At 42.9% G+C, this 19,440-nt stretch overlaps 1 protein-coding gene across 4 annotated transcripts; it reads left to right on the forward strand.

Annotated features, from left to right (window-relative positions):
• Window positions 1–223: 223 nt before the first annotated feature.
• LOC119724239 (acetylcholinesterase-like) lies at window positions 224–19,440 on the forward strand. Of its 4 annotated transcripts, none has more exons than XM_038195202.1 (4): window positions 224–940; window positions 15,550–17,073; window positions 17,608–17,780; window positions 18,469–19,440. In XM_038195202.1, exons 2-4 carry the CDS (start codon window positions 15,554–15,556, stop codon window positions 18,585–18,587), a joined length of 1,812 nt encoding a protein of 603 aa, XP_038051130.1. In that variant the 5' UTR covers window positions 224–940; window positions 15,550–15,553; the 3' UTR covers window positions 18,588–19,440. The 4 variants fall into 4 exon arrangements, with proteins under 4 accessions (XP_038051130.1, XP_038051131.1, XP_038051129.1 ...); XM_038195203.1 differs by lacking the exon at window positions 224–940 and adding an exon at window positions 5,946–6,103; XM_038195201.1 differs by lacking the exon at window positions 224–940 and adding an exon at window positions 10,374–10,584.

Consider the following 19,440-nt stretch of genomic DNA (forward strand, 5'->3'; position numbering starts at 1 on the left):
TCAACCTTTGAAGGTAGAATGCATTTCATGCACCCATATATCTCCTGACGAATTCTGTCAGAACTTTGCAGATTCGATGAACTTATTGTAACACCGAAATGATGACCGACGAAATTTCACAGCAGCCACACGAGGGCGCGCTTAAAGTAAAACTGAAAATGTACGCCGAGACTGCGCCTTTAAAGGTGGTGTTTGGGGTCGATTTCATCTGGGCGCTAAATCAAAGAGTGGTGTATTGTTTTGATGACCTGCCAAAAACTGAGCCACCGGAGGCCCTCAATTTCACGGACAACTTGAACGGGCCACGGTGTTATCATCACAACTTGGAGGGGTCGTGACCTCCCTATGTACACGGTAACTACGGAGTGTGCTCAGACGACGCGCGTGGAGAGGCTTCTGGATTCATCATCAGCCGCGGACTGATCGATTTTTATGAATCCACTCCGAGGAGAGTGGATCTACGCAGCGGAGCTCACGGGATCTCTCATCGGTGACACCGGCTGGAAACACCCGCGCGGGTTCAGTGACGGTTGGTGGTCCGTCCACACAGTCCAGACGGAATCATATCGGGAACAGGATGCGCGCGCTCAGCCGGGGAATTTAATCGCAGGAAATCAACGTCTGCAGCTATCCTGCCATTTCCCCCTCCCTCCCTTAATCGTGCAATCGCACCGGGGCATTATGTAAAGGAATCTCTGCAGTTGTAGATTGGCAGCCAGATAGGAGTGGCTGTACTTTTGATGACTGATCCTTTTACGATTACATTACTTCCATGGGCTTCTGCACGGATCTATGATTGAATCAACCGACAACCTGCGTGATGTTGAAACGAGATGTGACACGTACGTCTACCATGCAAGGTGGTTTGATGAGATGGTTCTGAATAAATGCAGAAGACAGATTCTTCTAATCTCTTCCAAGAAATTCCTGTGCAATAAAGGTAAGAAAGTACGATTGTTTCCTTTCCAATAACATTCAGCAAACTACCCGCCAACTATAGCTCTAGACCTGGAATAATTATGTTTATCAACGGTAAGATGCTTTAGGCTACAATTTATCCTAGCAAAATCTTAGAGACAGGCTATAAGCCATTGTTTTATGATGTTCCAAGGAGTTGTCTGAATGTCTGAAACCACTTAAGCAACCAGGGACCGTTGTTCTTGAGCACGATACTTTACTGCAATTGCTCCCGTCAAGCTGGATGACGTCATCAGCGGCGTCATTAAAACCTGAAACTTGTATAGTGGAGGAATGATTGCTGGTTTTGTAAAACTTGCATTGCACTTGCAGTGATGCACAAGGCTGCCACCGTTCGGCATTCAGTTTGCTTGGCACACGACGAAAACCCCTTCCTCCAGTCCATAGTCAGAATGTACATAGAGCGGCGGTGCAGCTCAATCCCCTGATCCTGTTTAGATAATAAACATGCTCCAATAACAAACATACACAGTGCACATGGGTTGTCCGGATCAGGTTGGCCCGTCAACATGAGCTTTTGCCGGGCTTGTTTTTGTTTAGAGTCTCTTGTACTTTTTCCCTGTGTAAACTTTCGACTTCATGAACAACCTGGTATAATTTTCAAATTAGAACCGAAAGAGGGCGCCCGATTTGACGTCATTCTGAGCCTTAACGCCTTCCACAGCTAGCTTTTCAATGAGCACAAAATTGCTTTTAGAGTCTGTCACTGCCCATTCAGTTAGCATGCATCTCTGCACGTTGAAACGATGATTCTGTGTCCCAGTTTCAGGACCCACTTTCCACCGTTTATGACACCTCTGACGTCACCGACTGGTCCCAATGCGTCTATGTTGGTCCCTTTACTTCCCCCACCGGGGGTGCCCCTTTACCCCCAATTCCCCTTTTAACCTGCCCTGGTCAAAAAGGCAGGGTCTTTTCGAGTATCCTATTACAAAAATCAAATTGGTTTTCAATGCTGTTAAAACATCGTGGCAGATGGTTCCACCGTACAGCCACAGATTTTGACACTCGACTAACCCCTCACCCGGTGCTATGCATACAAATCTCGTTACTAGGATTATTACAAGTGCTGTATCCACAGTCAATTGATTCAGTACGCTAAAGCTCAACGGCCAGTTAGTGGCCTCTTTGGGTTCGAAGTAGGAAGGTACGAAAACCAAATCAAGTCGAAGGGATCCGAATTTTAAACCCTCAAGGACATCTCGTGTCAATGCTGTCAATTTTCCCCCCAGATTTTATTAATTATCCCAGACTTAGTCGGATCATACTTCAACTGTCAAAACTCAAGAGCTCATGATGGCGATCCAAATGGGTTCATTTTGAAAAATCGTGTTCAGCACATTCTGTTTCTGTTGTCGATGGATATTTAAGCCAGATTTAAACTTCAGTTTACGCTTTAAAAGGCAATGAATCGTCTTTGTTGTTTAGAAAGCAAAGGATCGTCCATTTTAAAACAGCTTGTTTAGTTTCTTCTGTCACCCGAGGGCGGTATTTTGGTATGTGACGTCATTGGCAAAGGCCAACACACGATTGGTCAATGGCCTTTTCTTCATCAGTCGTGTTGTAACAATCCTGGAAGTTCGTTTTGTTGACCTTTTGTAATTCTGAAGCAAGAGCCTTTTATCAGCCAATTCTAGAGATCAAATGTTCTGCCACGTTTCCAACTGACCGAAAGTCGTGCTTTTTACAGGAAGGGAATTCTCGGTGCTGAGTTTGTTTTTGATAAAGGACAGTGGCCCGTGTTTCCTGGGCCTCAGGGAACGCGCATAATGTGATGAATAATGATGGTATATTCGACTTGTAAATGACATGTAAGCGGCAATGAATGATGGTGTGCTATTGTATACCAATATGCAGGTTTTACACAGGATTTCCAAAAATGATTTCCAAGATTTCAGACTTTCACATAAGGTTTTAACACCTCTAATATAGAACGCGCTTTACGATTTATCAAAATACAAAATGTATACTCAAAATTATTTAGCTATTCGGTTTTTAGCTGTAGAATAGCAGCTCAACAAAGCATCGTTTCTCTCCGTTTCTCCGTTAGATAGTTAGTTAGTAACAAACGTTGACATCTATTGCGGTAATCTATTGCTCCTACACTTTTTGAACGGCTTCAACCACACTTTGTTAAAAGTATTAGTAGCCCAGCCCCAACATGTCACATGACCAAACTGGGGTCAAAGTCAAAGGTCATCATGGGAAACTGGGGTAAAAAACCTGATTTTTTTTGTACTCAAAACACTCTTCCAGAAATGACAATGGCACAATCACGTGACTCATGCATGAACACGAATTCGTTGGCCCGCAGCTTCCGAGATATTTCCGATCGCGCTCGTTTTCTTTCGAATAAACATTGTTTCAAATTGAATTGATATCTACTGGGAAAATATTGGTGCAGAAGACGGGGTGATATTTATAGGCAATAAAAAGCAATATTCACAGGATTAGGTGATATCAGAACTGACGATAAAATCGATTTATTCCATCGCAATTGTGTCATCGATGTAATCGATATACGGACAGATTAAATAACCGGATGCAACGACGTCATCGAGACCACGTGTTGTTGACATGCAGCAGGTGGTATTGCATCATTGATAGTTAAAGTGGTAATCGATATCGTAAACATGCACCTGTCTTTTAAATAATTGTAATAATACAGTTATGAATACCGAACAAAATAATATACGTCACCTAGAAATGCTGCGCGTTTTTGAACAACTTGAAAGCATTACAAGTTCATAAAACGAGGCCATAAAATTTTAATTTATGGTTTGTTTGTGGGGTAAACTTCAAACGACAAGATTTAAATGCGAAACTTCAGATGGCAGATGTCAAAACAGTTTATCGAATGTTCTATTTAGAGCAAAGGGGGTTAATATTTATTAGCATTAATATTTTGTAAACATTTGTTAGCTAGTATTTTATAGCAAATATTGTTACATTGACTTGTCTGAAGTTTTGTGCTCGTAGGTGCTGGAAAAATCAAGAAACCTTCGTGTTCATGTAGTCTGGTGACCTGGTGATGAAACGGAGCAATTTATGGACGTTGGGGAATTGTAAGGTTGGGAAACCAGTCTAGTTGGCTTGTGTTCGGTCATAGGTGTGTAATCGATTGCAAACAACATGAACAAATGCAGACTAACTAAGGATGGTAAATTGGGGTTGGGGCAGTATTTGAAAAAAAAAGCCAACTTTGTCCAACGCGGGTCGGTTTCTTGAAAACTACAGCACACCAGGTGCTACAGGACGCATAGACTGTCATTTCACTAACAGTCCAGTAAGGTATTTCATAATAATTCGGTAATTCTGTGTTTTGGTGTTTGCATGTGTTGTATATATTCCCTTTAAATTAAATAGCAAATTGACACTTTGACCGTCGACTTGAGTTGAGCAGAGACACATCTTGCGCGTCATAAACTATAGCACAGCTCCTGCGGAATCGAATGTCGCGTATATACTGTGCAACATCTGCGAATGCTCTCATTAAAGTTTTGCCGGGGTAATGAATCGATGCAGCTGGGGGCATTCAGCGAAGCCAGCCGCTCGATTCCGAAATTCAGAAGGGAGAACCAGATGACTGTAACAAATGAACATTCTCAAAAACCCGGGAGGCAAGTTGCAGAAAATATTGACGCAACATTACATCGGCTTCCCTTTGAAGATAGAAAACACATTATGAAGTGCTTAAAAAACGCCTATTAAGATAAGCTTACTTTCTGCGGGACATTGCTGTCACGTGATTAATAATCAACAGCCGTGACCTGCGTTAAATCAAACAGACATGCCTGGTCGCGTGAGGGCGCTGTGGCGAAGATTAATTCTGAGTTTATTTGATGTTGAACTACGCATGCGTACAAATCGGATGGTAATTAGTCACGTGTTACATTTGAAATGACTCTGGAATTCAAGTAAAACTAGCGTACCATACCTTTAGAAAAGGGTCAAGTTAATTCTGCTGTAATACTTGAAATGCGATATTCCGCTGAAATCCATCCACTATTTTAAGCTTGACAGAATGTCATATTCCCCAAATGCGACCAACTTCTCAATGACGACGAAATGCAAAATCAATATGGTCGCGTGAGGGCGAGGTGGCGAAGAATACTTATTTGTTCAACTACTCGTGTACTCAAACCGAGCCTTTTTAGAACTGATATATGTTATTAGTGTCATGTTACATTTGGAAAAGGCTCTGGAATTCAAGTCAAGCTAGTGGGCCACAACTAAACAGTATCCGGTTTTGCAGTCACACACAAAATGCGAAATTCCCATGAAATCCATCCGCCATTGTAGCCTTGACTGAATGCCCCTCATGTACGCCATATTTAAACTTTTATTCCGTCCTCTCGTCCTCGGCTCGTGTGAGCAACCTCCATAATACGGCCATGTGTGTACATTTTGAAGGTGGAATGGAATGCATTTTCTGTATAGAATAAACCTCCCCCTTGAGGCCACCATAAATGAAGTCGCGCATTATGGCCACCTTCCTAATACGACCATATACAGTACATCTCTCTGCTGTTGCATGTTTAAAGTTTTAACACTTCCGAAGTTCTGAGGAACTTTCTCCCACTTTCCGATCGTTTCCCTTGGTACAGTTGACAAAAGTTGACCTCAAAAAGATTACAAGTTTCTTCTCTGCGTCAATTCCAGGATTAGGGTAAATCGTACCGACTCTCGGTATTCTATTGAAAACTTTCATTAACTTCGCGTGCATTGAGCGACCGCTCTTTACTTTAGATCAACAATCGGGCACAGCGAATTGAAAGGGTATTTTTTTCTGTCAATGGTTAGGGCATATGGCAGTTGAATTTGGATGTGAATACCGTGTGCTATGCCTCTCGAGGCGAAAGTAAGCAATAGATCCAGTGGTGGTGTGACTAACTGAATACTCCATCGGTATGCGCTCTCGTTCGTACACGTGCACCATTGGCGGTGGGCGGCGTTCCGCTTCGGTGATTCCAGTGAATGAATTACAAGTTGGGGACGTTGAACTAGAAGTTATGTAAAACGGGTTGTATTACAAATACGACAACAGAGCTATACTCTGTCGCGTGATAAAGTTGACCTGAGACTCGTAGTTGCAGAGTGCGCCAGAAAACCCATCGGTGTTATTGTAAGTCATGTTATATAATTATTTGGTGTAGTATAGTGTAGTTTAGGAGACATGTTCTCATATGTGGAGTGCCTCGTGTTCTGGTGCATTGAATTTGTGGTCTGCGGGTGATTCTGCGGGTTGTGGGTTCGAGTCCAGCCTGGGATTACGATGCGTGTGCCCTTGGTAATGGGCAAGGCACTTCAATCTATCTATCTATATGTTATATTCGGTAAAGCATTCCAGGGGAAACATCACACCAACTTAGAGAGAAGACAATGAGAAGAAATTACAGTTTTAGAGGTGGGAGGAAACGCCCAGAAGATATTCTGGGGAAAACCCACGGAATCAGGTGGGGACTGAAACCCCAATCCACATATTGACCCAGGGGGGATTCGAACCCGAGTCACAGCGGTGGAAGGCGAGGAAAGTACCACTACGCCAACCTGACTCCCCACTTTGTCACTCATTGCTTCTCCTCACCCAGGAGTAAATGGGTACCCGTGAGGGCAGAGATGGTTATTGTGATTGATTTTAGCTGCCATGCGGAAATGGCAGCATCGAGCTGAATACTCCCCAGGTAGCTGAGACGGTATTTGGAATGTTTAATTGGCCCAGTGATGAGGGGGTAATAATGATGTCAAGCGCTTTGATCTTATTTAAATGCGCTATATAAGATGAACCTGCTAGTATAATTATAAGAGAACGAAAGACGCTTAAAGTTTTGGGACTTAATACGTAAACAGTTGGCGCCAAAGCAGAAAAAGTCAATGTGTTTAGAATCATCTAAACAGTTCACTATGTTGAATATTATCTAACATAATTTTGTTGAAAGAGGGCTTGGTTTTGATTATTGAACGGAACTTGTAAAACTAGAGGTGTCCTAAACTACACGATTACCATACAATTATTTTTCTATTTTCACCTCATCCTACATCAATATATATGTCGATTGTATGGTATTGTCATATGATGACATTTACACGACGTATGATGACATTTACCGGTAATACGTGTATAATTTTTTGAACAGCGGCAGGTCGGGCAGAGACTTCCAAAATGCACAGCTCTCTACCTTGACAAGCGGGTCTTGTTTAGTGTCCATAAGCAATATACTTTACAACAATTGCTCTTCTCCATTCGGGAGTTGAGAGTTGGTTATTGTGTTAGAAAGATAAGAGGTAACAGGATTGTTTTAATTTGATTTGATTTTATTTTATTTACGAGCAATGCAGACCACTTCCGCTCACGAATAATCTCGTGAGATTTCAGAGCTATTTTTGTATTACGAAATAAAATCAAAACTTAACTGACGTCATCCCGTAACGAGGCAACTTTTCTTTGTGGTCCCCCGAAAAGAATTACAATTTTTTAGACGCAGATTTCTCGGAAATGGGGAGACATGTTTATACAGATTGTCTTAAGATATTCCTAAACTCCGGCATCTTTTTATAGTGAAAACGGCGCTGAAAATAAAGCCTAAATAACGAAATGGCGATGGTTTAAATATAGATGGTCCAAGACCAAAACCAGTTTGTCCACATGCAAATCTATGAGATATGGTCACCACAATAGCACTGCAACCACAAAGAATTGCAGTAACGAAAAACAAGTCTAGGCCTACATGACTGCCACAACTTGGACATACTAGTTTTGACCGTTTTTCTGTAACCGGCCGCTACTTCTTAGCTTGAGCTTTATTTTCAACGCCATTTTCACCATATCCCACCAAAATCTTATAGTTTAGGAATGTCTTAAAACAATTTCAACAATTTTGAGAAATCTGCCTCTGAAAAAGTGAAGACTTTTTGGACTACCCTGTACATTACACCTTAAACATTTTAAACGCCATATCGCCGCTGGTATTTTGGCCAAGTACACATACACCCAGCTTGCACGAAATTTGTTACCCAAGTCCAGCGGCGCAGATGAATACAACACATTCGCTTGGCTGAAGCGAGTTTTCCGCAGAGTGGTTTCATGCAAAGAATGAAAATAACCAAGTTCCACTCACGGTCGTACAAACAGCGCGGGAACGTTTTCTTTCTACCGCGCGGAATGCATGCAGCAGGAAAATTGAATTATGAAGGAGTGTATTTTTAAAAGGTGACACCTTGCGAGACAGAAATATGTCTCTAGAAAATGTCTCTTTATTATACTTCTATGACTGACATTGAGTTGCGAGTACTGATGTTGTTTAGTGCACTACTATACGGAGCTATACATTAAGGAATGGTTGGCAATGTTTAACACAAAGTGGGAGGAGGGCATTTTGTGAGTGTGTTTCGTTATTTACAAATTCCGTCTTAGTGGATGGGAAGGAACGAATAAAAATGTCCGACAAGATTTAGCGATTTAACAAGAATTGAATAATTTCCGGCCAAAGTTATGCAGAAACAAAACGATGCTGTGTTCAAATCATGTCAAATTTGACACATCGGGATCACCCGTCAATATCTCATTACTTCGTCCTAGGACTCTCTGCCCTGCCTGCGCTCAAGAAATCCTTTAAGAAAGGCCTACACTTTCAGTATCATGCAATGACACAAGTTCCTCTTTTTAATTTGCTGAGGACATATCCGATTCATCATCGTATTTATATCCCCAACGAGCGTTGCGAGCGATCCTTCTCAGCCCGTCCGCGATTGATAACAAGGCAAAATGCTGATACCCGTCCCGCGTCAAATCTTGCCGTGAAATTGGCCTCTAATCCGCGCATCTGTCGCTACTCGTCGCGTGCAAGTTGTAATTACCGGGAGCGGGCAACGATGATGCAGCCGAGGGGAGCTAGCCTAATAGGGGTCCCGCACCGGGGTAGCATTGGGGCAGGTGTTAGGTGATTTGTGGGGAGGGGACAGGTTGCTTTGACCGTCGTGTTGCCTTTTTGCCTGCTGAATAAATCAGTGAAAATATATTCACTGTTTCCTTTTGGTTACACCTCCGTGTTACGAGCGTTTACAACTTGAAGACACGCGTCCTTTCATCGCCAAATATCATTTACGATATTGCTGCTGTGAGTGATGAAATTTTCAAACGTGAGTGGAACTAACGACTCGAATGAAGTCTAGCAACCGCCAGGGGCCAATTTTATAGACCTGCTAAGCACACACATTGGCTTAGCTCAGTAAAGATGGTTACCAGCCAAACTATCACGAGCTGTGTATTGCTTGTGACTGATTACCAGTTGCTGGGAAGCATATCTTTGTACTAGAAGCTCCATCTCATTGCAACGCTGCAGATGCTTAGGAAGGGCAGAATGTCGCTAAGCATTATGCTTACCGACTCGAGTGCTCATACACAATTCATGGGCCTTGTCGGTTGTGGAGATTGCCGTAAGTGGGCAAAGTGAATAATGGTGCTTACGGGGTTCTCGCCGAGTGGTGCTTCAGTCTACGTGAAGTGCCATCGACAAGGCATCTGTGCATACATACAACTTTCTTTTTTTCTCACTGAGTGACCACGAGGCGAGCTAGGCCTAGCTTGGGATGTGGCGAGTGTTGCGCTAGATCGAACGCCTCGTTCCGGGAAATTCCAAATTTGAAAATCGGAATTTTAAAAAAGCGGAACGCTGTTTTTGTGTCAACGAGTCGAGATACTTGAAAAACGGTGGCTATTTTTCTCTTGGGATTTGAGTTCGGGAAAGTCAGTCGTTGGGAAGCAAGGGAAATGAGATTTGTGATTTCGTAGCGACACTCTTTTCTTATACAAGAAAAAAACATGTGAATCACGAGGTACATAGGAAGGACGTGTGGCCGGCAGAAAGACCGGGTTGCTTTTCCTTTTTGGTGGCTTATTTTCCGTCGGTTGTCAATTTTTGTTTTACCAGGCAGCCTGTGCGTTTTTCACGCTTTAGATGAATGGGATGTAGCCTGCTGCCTGTTTGTATATCGTCATTTTTGGTTCATATTTATTTACAAATTATACAACTTCCGAACGATAATAGCAAATACAGTGTCAATAAAGGATTAGGATTACCTCGGAGGATTTGAACAAATATTCCGGATCTAAGGCCGTCTCAAGCAAAGAGGCTTCCCGTCAGATTTCCATCACTTGACCCACCTTTAAATCCTGTTACACGCAAAGCTGATAAAGTACCTGGGTATTGTAAAGGCATGGAGCGTATAATGACAATGATGTATTGATCGATGTGCTTATGGTGCCCCAAGGGGCGTGTATACCGTACATGGGCACTGTTCTCACCTCCGATGGCGGCTTACCAAGGGCCCGGGTCAGCCGATCGATCGATACCGTCAAGAGCCTTCAAAAGCCCCACGGTGTAATTCGCTGATGACCCGGTAAACTAAAGCCGGCTTGGCCTCGAAAGTGAAATGAGTGTTGTACGCGGTAATAAAGTCATATCGCCCGACGCTAAATGAATCAATACGGTTCAATACGTCCACACAACTGGTTAAAAACTGTACAGCTCAGTGTGTTGGGGTTGGCCACCAAGTCGGATTCCCACCGGTTTGGAGTTTTTAAGACGGTGATGATTTCATCTGGTTGTAAGTTTGATCTTTTGTTTTATTATTTTTTCTTTCTTTTCTATTTCACGCAGTGCTTCTCGGATGTAATTATTTCAGAGCTCGCTGGTAGCTCCGCGATGCAATTAAGCAGACTTCGTTAATTGGATACTATTGCAATTGGCTTCCGGCTTGCACTAATAACTGTGCCGGCGAATCGTGTGTAATTAAACCGTTATGTAGTTCATTAGTCCGTTATGTCATCTTGTGGTAAATTAGGGTACAATAGGACCATGAAAATATCTAAACGGTAATTATTCAACTCTAGGGAAGCCATAATGCTCAACAATCGACGCACAATTTTCCTATCATGACTCGTCGCACTTCAAAACAACATAAGTTCCTTTCAATCCTAGTCTTGATTAAAGACTGTTGCCGCGGCAGTGGAGATCAACAAAATGAAACTAATTCAGTCTTGGTAACATTGGCAGCGCTACCCGGGAAATTCCGAGCATACTTCACACGCATGCATTAGCTTGAGTACAGCACGTGTGAGGTATGCTAGAAATTTCCTGGGTAGCGCTGCCAATATTGCTAAGACTTGCTTCGATTCGTCTTGTTGGTAGCGATCTCGCTTGACACGGACCGGCTGTGTGAGGGGCATAAAAAAAAATTCAGTCTTAGATCAAGACTAGTTCACAACGAAGTCTACATGTGCGAGTTTATTATTGTAACTGTTACCGATCTCTGAGGTGATATTATCAGACTAAACTGTGCAATGGGCCCACATGTCATGTTAATAGATTTTAAGACGTGCCCTGTGCCATGGACGCTATAATACAATGGAAACCGCGTGTAAAAAAAAATATAAAAATCCGCCATTTTATAACTATGAAGATTATAATTACGAAAATCTTAGTGTTACCATGTCAAATAATGGTTTCACTTCAGATGAATCGTTGAATCATTCCACTATTCATACGTTTTCACCCATAATCGTCATTTAACAAAATCCAAGTCGAAACATGCAGCATTTTTAAGCATAGCATTAGTAAGCACTGCCTTATGGCCCCTGGTTTATAATTAAGACAGTAGCGCGTATGTGCCTCCGTCCTTGACATAATCATGTGCTACTGTATGCTAACGAGGTTTGAATAATTAAAATGCATGAATGCCAGACCGATGGCTGCAAATGAAGCGGGATGGGTGCCTAGAATCCAGGGCTGATTTTTTTTTTCTTCTTCATCAAGTCAAATTAGATCATGGTCTGTACCCTTACTGCCAGTTATTGTCGAATGCTGGGGTGAATATACTTTATAAAGGGACACTAAATGGGACGAAACAAAAATCAGCAACTAAATGTTAAGTAGGCTATACATTATTGCCGTCGTTGTTCGCATTGTAGCTTTAAGTATTGAGTTTTCTAAAATATTGTCCATGGAATCTCATTTCAAATTCAAGGAGCTTTTTTGGAGATGAAAAGTCATCTTCCTTGCATTATACATTTTCAATGTTGTGACTTTTTTTTCCTCGTAAAGTTATCTCAAGGACAGGATTATCAACTTAAAGTAGAAAGGAAACCATTATTTTTGCTCATCCAAGAGGCTCAGCCTAGTGATTGACTGACTGAGTGATTGACTGACTCAGTGTCACTTTTGAGCCGGGCAGTGCTGTTGTATAGGATTACCCCGTAATGCCAATGGATGGGCTAAATCTGGTCCATAGTATATACAAGATGCATGAAAAGACTTCCAGTGAATAGTCATTCTAAATCAATTGAATAGAACTTTGTGCACTCTGGGACCTGCTCTACCAAAGGAACAAAACTCACGAGGCTTTGTTTTGAATTTAGTGTACGAAACTTAACCAATAACAGTTTATAGTCTCGGTTCCCATCGTCGCGGTCTCTTTTACCCCTACACGTTGAATCTCTGGTTTGGTTTGCCTAAGCGTCGAGTATAATGTCCAGGTTCCCACGCTGCTTCTTCGAAAAATCTTTCAATGAGAAGCCAATTTCCTCAATGATAACTTCTCATCGTGTGCCTTGAGCTATCCTCCACGAGGCTGGCCAAGTATTCGGTCTGATGATAGGTGTGTGGTAAGATAAATCCAAGAATGCTTTGCCTCCAATGTGCTCACCGATACAATTATGACGCACGTATACGCATGTGTCGTAAATTGTAGGCTCAACGCCTGCAGTAAAATACATCACCGGAGACGGAACACGAAATTCTCTGCTCGTAATCAAACAACAGTCCCAAGGTTATCACTTGTAATCGGCCGTTCAGAGGAAACAGAAGTTGTGACGCAAATCTGCATAGATGAAGAAATTTATCCAGCAATTTACTTACTAACTGACTTCTAACCACAAGTTCGAATTTATTTCCGGGCGCATAGTCTTTCTTCTACCCCTGAAAAGTGTTCATGTTATTTTCTTGCAAATTTTCTTTCACCGTACGCTGTGGTGTAAAATAACACGAAAGTGGATGCATATGTTGACTTGAAAAGCTAAGTAACAGTGGGCTTAACCTTGTTAGGGGTGACGTACAACACAATATGTAGCTGACATACATTACTCCCAGCAGACTGATGCAAGTCTACCGATAACATTACCAAAGAACATTTAAAACATCAAGTTAATGTCAAACTTATTCACACTCATAACACATCTCGCTAAACGGTTGTGCCATGCACTTTGTACAAGTCCAATTCTGTGCAATATTCGAGTACGGAAGGTCATGTCAGAGCTGCACCATTATGAAACAAGTTACATTCTCCCCCACAGCTTTCAAAAGAAGTATTGTTATTTATCGTGTGCAGCCGAGGACAACCCTTTGTTGCTTGTAATAAAGGTAAACAGGGCCTCGGGCAGGAAAACCTCGGGACAGGAACTAACACGGAATACGACAATAGGTTTGGACATATTTTGCAATGAAGTTGTTTTTTTTAACTCCCAAGGTATAGGACGAACCCATCTAGTTTGATAAAAACATGATGGATACTCATGTCTGACTTTCGTTTTGATTGATCTGCTTCCAATCTTGCGACGATATTTCAGGTATTAAAAATATGATTTATAGTTCTAATAATGACATCATCGAACCGTGAATCTGGGCATAGGCCCGGGAGAGGTTTTTTACACTGAAATCCATTACGTTGTAAAAAGTGGGTATCTTAAAATTTCTATGCAAAACCCCCTACATCGGGGGTTTGTGTAGCAAATACCAGACGGTTAGTTATTACTGCCCATCACGTTCAATTAACTTCGGCAGCGACCGCAAGCCCCATTGATAGAATAAGTTAAGACAGGATCAAGGTACCAACTTTTACGACAACGTGGTAGTAATGTCCAAGTTTGGGATTCAAATGTTGGCCTCGATTACCTCGTGTACACGTGACTTGTTTTGCATTGCTAAATCTGTGAGACTTAACAAGTTCATGTTTATGTACACTAACGACATATTACCGCTCCAATAGTTCACCCATACAAAACACTGAGCACAGATCGCAACGATGTCTTTGAAAATTCATGTGCCCAGTGCTTTCTTGGTGTGGTTATCTTAAGGGGCCAGACAAGTAAATAGAATGCCATAGACCTCAGTGGTAATTACGCGCACTTCCCAAAGTTATTAGAAATGCTCAAATCAGCTCTCTTAGGTGTTCGAGACACGCATCGAATTAAAGCTTATTTCATCATCTTTCATTTTCCGTTAATTTTCTTGGGATCAACCAATGACTTATGGGAGAAAATTCCATCCAAAGATGATCACCCCTAAAAGCAGTCTTGAAGCCCATCGCCATTTTGAAAATGGACGCCTACGCTCCATTGCAAAATAGAACCATTTAAGGGCGTAATTTCATCCAAATTTCACAGAAACATGAGCTCGCAGTCCTTTGCACGGCGCTTCCAACCCCTCTTTTTTTACAAATCATCAAGTTCATTGCCTTAAAAATGCTCTAATACCGGGAAATTTGAGGGCATGCAAATCGTAATCTGGCCGGCGTAGGCAATTTCGGACCGATTTACTGGCCTGCACCCTAAGCGGCCCGGTGAATACCCGTGGTTTCGCTATGGCTGTTGTGAATCCGTTTACAATTGGCTTGATTCTCAAAGGCAGTGAACCATTTTCAGGTACGGATTTGTTAAAATGCTCTGCAAAAGCAGGATGCAAAATTGCCGTCTGGGATCGTGTCCTAATCGTACAGAAAATGTATTGTCGTTATGGAATGCACGTGTACCGTTGTCGCTCAGACGTGAGCCTGACCAGACGAGGTGACGTCACACTTTGTCAGCTTGAATATTCATAAGGTTGTTCCAGTAAGGAGGTGATATTCCACAATCTGTTTGGACTTAGTATGCATGGTATCGGGTAGCAATCTTATAAGGTGTGCACGTGCTAAGGGAGTAGAAGATCTCAAGACTTTGAGAGAGTAGAAAGTCACGCGACAGCGTCTTGAAGAATCGAATCCTTGGCGAATCGATGCATTCTTGAGGGGTCAGAATAGTTCGTGTACCTTCACGTATATCATTTTACGCGTCTCTCAGCAAAAGGTCAGCGATACCGAATGACGTCATCGATACTGTATCGTCTGAGTTTACAAAACGCCCTCAAGGTTGTCTGGTTTCCGACTCGTCCTGTGTGCTGCAACGCCACTGTGGATGTGCAAATACAGACCAACACTATAGCAGACGAGTTGATTGAATGAAAACACGACGGCTATTTATAGAATGCCGGCTGATTCATTCTTTGCGTTCAGTCCATATTTGTGGAATATAGTGGGTAAATAAATCGGATATCTCCGATTTAAACGCCCGCATTTTGTCAGCCGACTTCGATTTGCGATTTTTGTCGTTTCAAAAGCCAATACTGATCAACGGTAATTACGACTGCCATTTTTGTGCGTGCAACGAGATAAAAGCACGTGTTTTAGTGTTTACAAAAGTAATGTGATGCATGAAGTGTTGTGCAATAATTCATTGGATTATCTTTTGTTCTATTTTGGCAGAATAATGCGATCCAACTTTTCAACAATGACGACACGGCTCAGCATAGCTCTCCTGGTAGGTTTATGGACGCTGGTGGGGTCCCAGGACCTCGGTCCCACTGAAGTCATCACGACCGGCCGAATCCTGGGAAAGAGGATGTCTGTGCTCGGGAAAACAGTGGACGGTTTCTTTGGGATTCCGTATGGGAAGGCACCGGAGGGGGAGCTGCGATTCAAGAGCCCCCAGCCCCGCGAGCCGTGGGAGGGTACCTACAACGCCACCACGCACGGATTTGGCTGTTTTTCGGTCCCAGATGAACTTTTCCCAGGATTCGAAGGGTCCGAGATGTGGAACCCAAACGTCCAGCTTAAGGAGGACTGCCTGAACTTGAACGTCTGGGTGCCCTACCCAAGACCGACTAATGCCGCTGTCATGGTATGGGTGTTTGGTGGCTCCTACATCTCAGGCGTGGATTCCTTGGACGTCTATGATGGGAAGACTTTGCCTGCCGAGGAGGGCGTCATTGTGGTCTCCATGAATTACCGGGTAGGCGCGTTGGGATTCCTTGCCATGGATGACCCAAACGCTCCGGGTAATATGGGACTGAGGGACCAGGCTTTGGCCATGCAATGGGTGCAGGATAACATTGGTGTCTTCGGTGGGGATCCAGGACAGGTCACTATGTTTGGAGAGAGTGCAGGTGCCGCTAGTATCTCCCTCCACATGATCTCCCCGGAGAGTATGCACCTGTTCAAGAGAGCAGCTCTGGAGAGTTCTGCCATCACTGTGCCATGGGGTCACTACACCATGGAGGAAGGCATCCGTAGAGGCATGGTGCTGGCCGAGTACCTGCAATGCACAGAAGACACCACGGGTAACGTGCTGACCACACCCCAGGTCATTGACTGCCTACGCAGTAGAGATGTGGTCCAAATCCTGACCTACCAGTGGGTGACCTCGAACTATCTCGACTTCCCATTCGTTCCCGTCATAGATGGTACCTTCCTGACAGAACAGCCAGAATCAGCTCTCAAACGGGGTGCAGTCAAGGACTGTGAACTCCTCATCGGGAGCAACTCAAACGAAGGCGCCTTCTTTCTCATCTACGAAGTTCCAGGATTCTCCAAGGACAGCGAGAGTCTGCTGGACAAAGAAGCATTCATCACGGCGTTGAAGTACGCCTTCCCCAAAGCTAACTCCTTCGGGTTGCAGGCGCTAGAGTACCAATACACACCTTGGTTGAACCCCAACAACCAGTCACTTCTACGGGACGCCATCGACAAAGCTACCGGAGATTGGGCCTTCACCTGCCCGACCTACGAGACGGCTGTCGGGTATGCTCGAGCCGGCCACCCGGTTTACTACTACCGCTTCACGGACAGGGCTTCCAACAGTCCCTGGCCTGAGTGGATGGGCGTGCTTCACGCGGATGAGATCGCTTACATCTTTGGACTTCCACTCTACCCCGAGAAGGGCTTCAACAACCAGGAGGAGCAACTGAGTCGGATGATGATGAGATACTGGGCCAACTTTGCCAAAACGGGGTAAGTCGACAATCAGAAGAAACTTTAAAGCATGTGATAAGAAGCCTGGCCATATCACGCGCACTCTGATCTGCATGTAGTGATCAATAGAACTGAGCTCCAACTCCTTCCTCAGAGTTCAGTGAGTGGATGCTCTCGAGCTACTCAGGAATCTGGATCCTCAGTTGCTGGCTCCATTCCAAACGTCTGATTGTTGTAACACCTGTTCCCTTTTTCTGTCTCCTTAAAATGGTCGCCAATTTTACGCCAATGCTAAATCTTCTCACGGACGAAATTACCTTGAGAAACATAGATGGAGGTGAAGTTGATGTAGTCTTATAGTTCTATAGTCCTATAGTTTTCAAGACAGCTTTGTCAAGTAAGGGCCATCGCTTTAAGATTTTTTCAGTTCCTGAAGCCCACAGAGTTAATTTTTTTGCAAGCTTAATCACAACATCTGCTCATGGCTCCATCAAAAGTCAGCTCGTTCGTTTCGAAGTTCACTCAATCTTCTGTTCCAATTGAAATAATCACCTTCCCTTTTTCCACACACAGTAATCCCAACGGCGATTCCGGAAGCGACTGGCCTCTCTACACCGTCGAACAACAACAATTCTTCACTTTGGACAAATCCATCATTGGTGGTGACTATTCGATAGGACGCGGTCCCTTCGCCCAAGCCTGCGCCTTCTGGCGAGACTATCTCCCCACACTGGTGACACAGACAGGTACGTTGGGGTACTTTGTGGCTAGAGCTACGGCTTTTAGCCATTGGCGCGCTACGTTTTTAGAACCGTGGCCGCTGACAACAAGGCCTTTAATTCGGACACGGCTTAACATTCCCAAGTACAGGATGATAAATGAGGAAGGCAAGTTGTTTGATGCAGTGACGTTGAGCTGACAGGATTTCAAGACATATCCCAAAAGTGCTGTCATTTCATATGGGGCGCCATTTCATGGAATTTGCATGATAATAAATTTGTCATAGCACCACCAGCCTACCCGTCTTCTGCCAAAGTGGGTCCCCCTGGGCAACTATTAAAAGTCATGGTTACAGGGCATTGAAATGGCTCGTCTTGCAGTTGGGAAAAAAAAATCTTGAAAACATTATTTTTGTATGGAGGGAAGCGATTACAGTAGTTCCCTTTCCCTTTTCCGATGATCAAACCAAACTACTTTCTTGCTAAGGACGATTTTTTTGTGTTTTTAATCTCAAACATGATCTTTTAAAACTCACGAGGGCGCTAGACAGCTTTGTTGAGGTCATTTTCACCAACCAGGTCACTGTTGGAGTGCGCAAAAAAAAATCGCATACAAAGCCACGCCCCTCGAGCATCTACCGGTAAATTCCACCGACGGCTATTTTATGTGAGTTTTTATCATACTGTTTGTTTCTGCCTTGTGTTTTGTTTGTAGGCGACATTAGCGAGGCGGAGAGAATATGGAAACAGCAGTTTAACGACTGGAGCACAAAGTACATGGTCAACTGGAAAGCGGAATTCGATAGTTACGTCAACGGAAAACAGTGCGAATAAATATTTTTTGGCGCCAAAATAAGAGCGAGTTTAATTGTGTGGACGTTGACAAGCAACACACTTTTTATACAAAAAAAAGGATTTCCATTTTAGAATAGATCTTTTTGTTCTTTTTAAGTTCCTTTCCGTGAATATTTTAACCGTTGGACTTTTTTTGCATTTGGCTATTTTGATAACATTGTCGTAAATATGAATGTTACATCTACAATTTAGAAAAAAACCCTTTATTTGAGTGTTTTATTAGACGCCAATTGTTTTGATCGTCAACATACTTTTTCTCTTTTTGAATTCTTCTACCTCATGATGACAAATTTATTTTACATGTACATCGTGAGCCTGTTTACTTTCAGTTGTAAAGGGTTACTTATTCTTGCGATTGTTGTTAAAAACTTTAGGGTAATTATGATATGATTCATCAGTGCTTTTACTTTTGTTTTCTTTTGAAACGCACACATCTCATTCACTGAGAAATACGTGAAATTCGATCACCATAGTTAGACTTGAGTCTTTCAAGAGTACATGGTAAGGGCGCCCTCTGTTGACTATAATGGGCCATCCAATCAAGGCGGAAAGGTCACAATGGTGTTTGTTCTCGTTGAAAAAAAATAAATTCAAATGTCATTCATTTACGATATTAACCATTGTGTAAATATTAACGAGTTGTTTTTATACTTAAGAGATACATTTTGGTTATTATTCGGTATTTTTAAGGGTTTTCTTAATCAATTAATGATAAACAACTTGGTTTGTAATCAATTTTCATATATATTATATCTTATAATGGTGGTGGTATGTATAACTGACCAATAATTCAGGATTAAGCGTTCAAATAAACTAACTGTATTATACCAAA

This window comes from Patiria miniata, unplaced genomic scaffold (genome assembly GCF_015706575.1).
Source record: "Patiria miniata isolate m_02_andy unplaced genomic scaffold, ASM1570657v1 HiC_scaffold_18, whole genome shotgun sequence".
Taxonomy (NCBI): Eukaryota; Metazoa; Echinodermata; class Asteroidea; order Valvatida; family Asterinidae; genus Patiria; species Patiria miniata.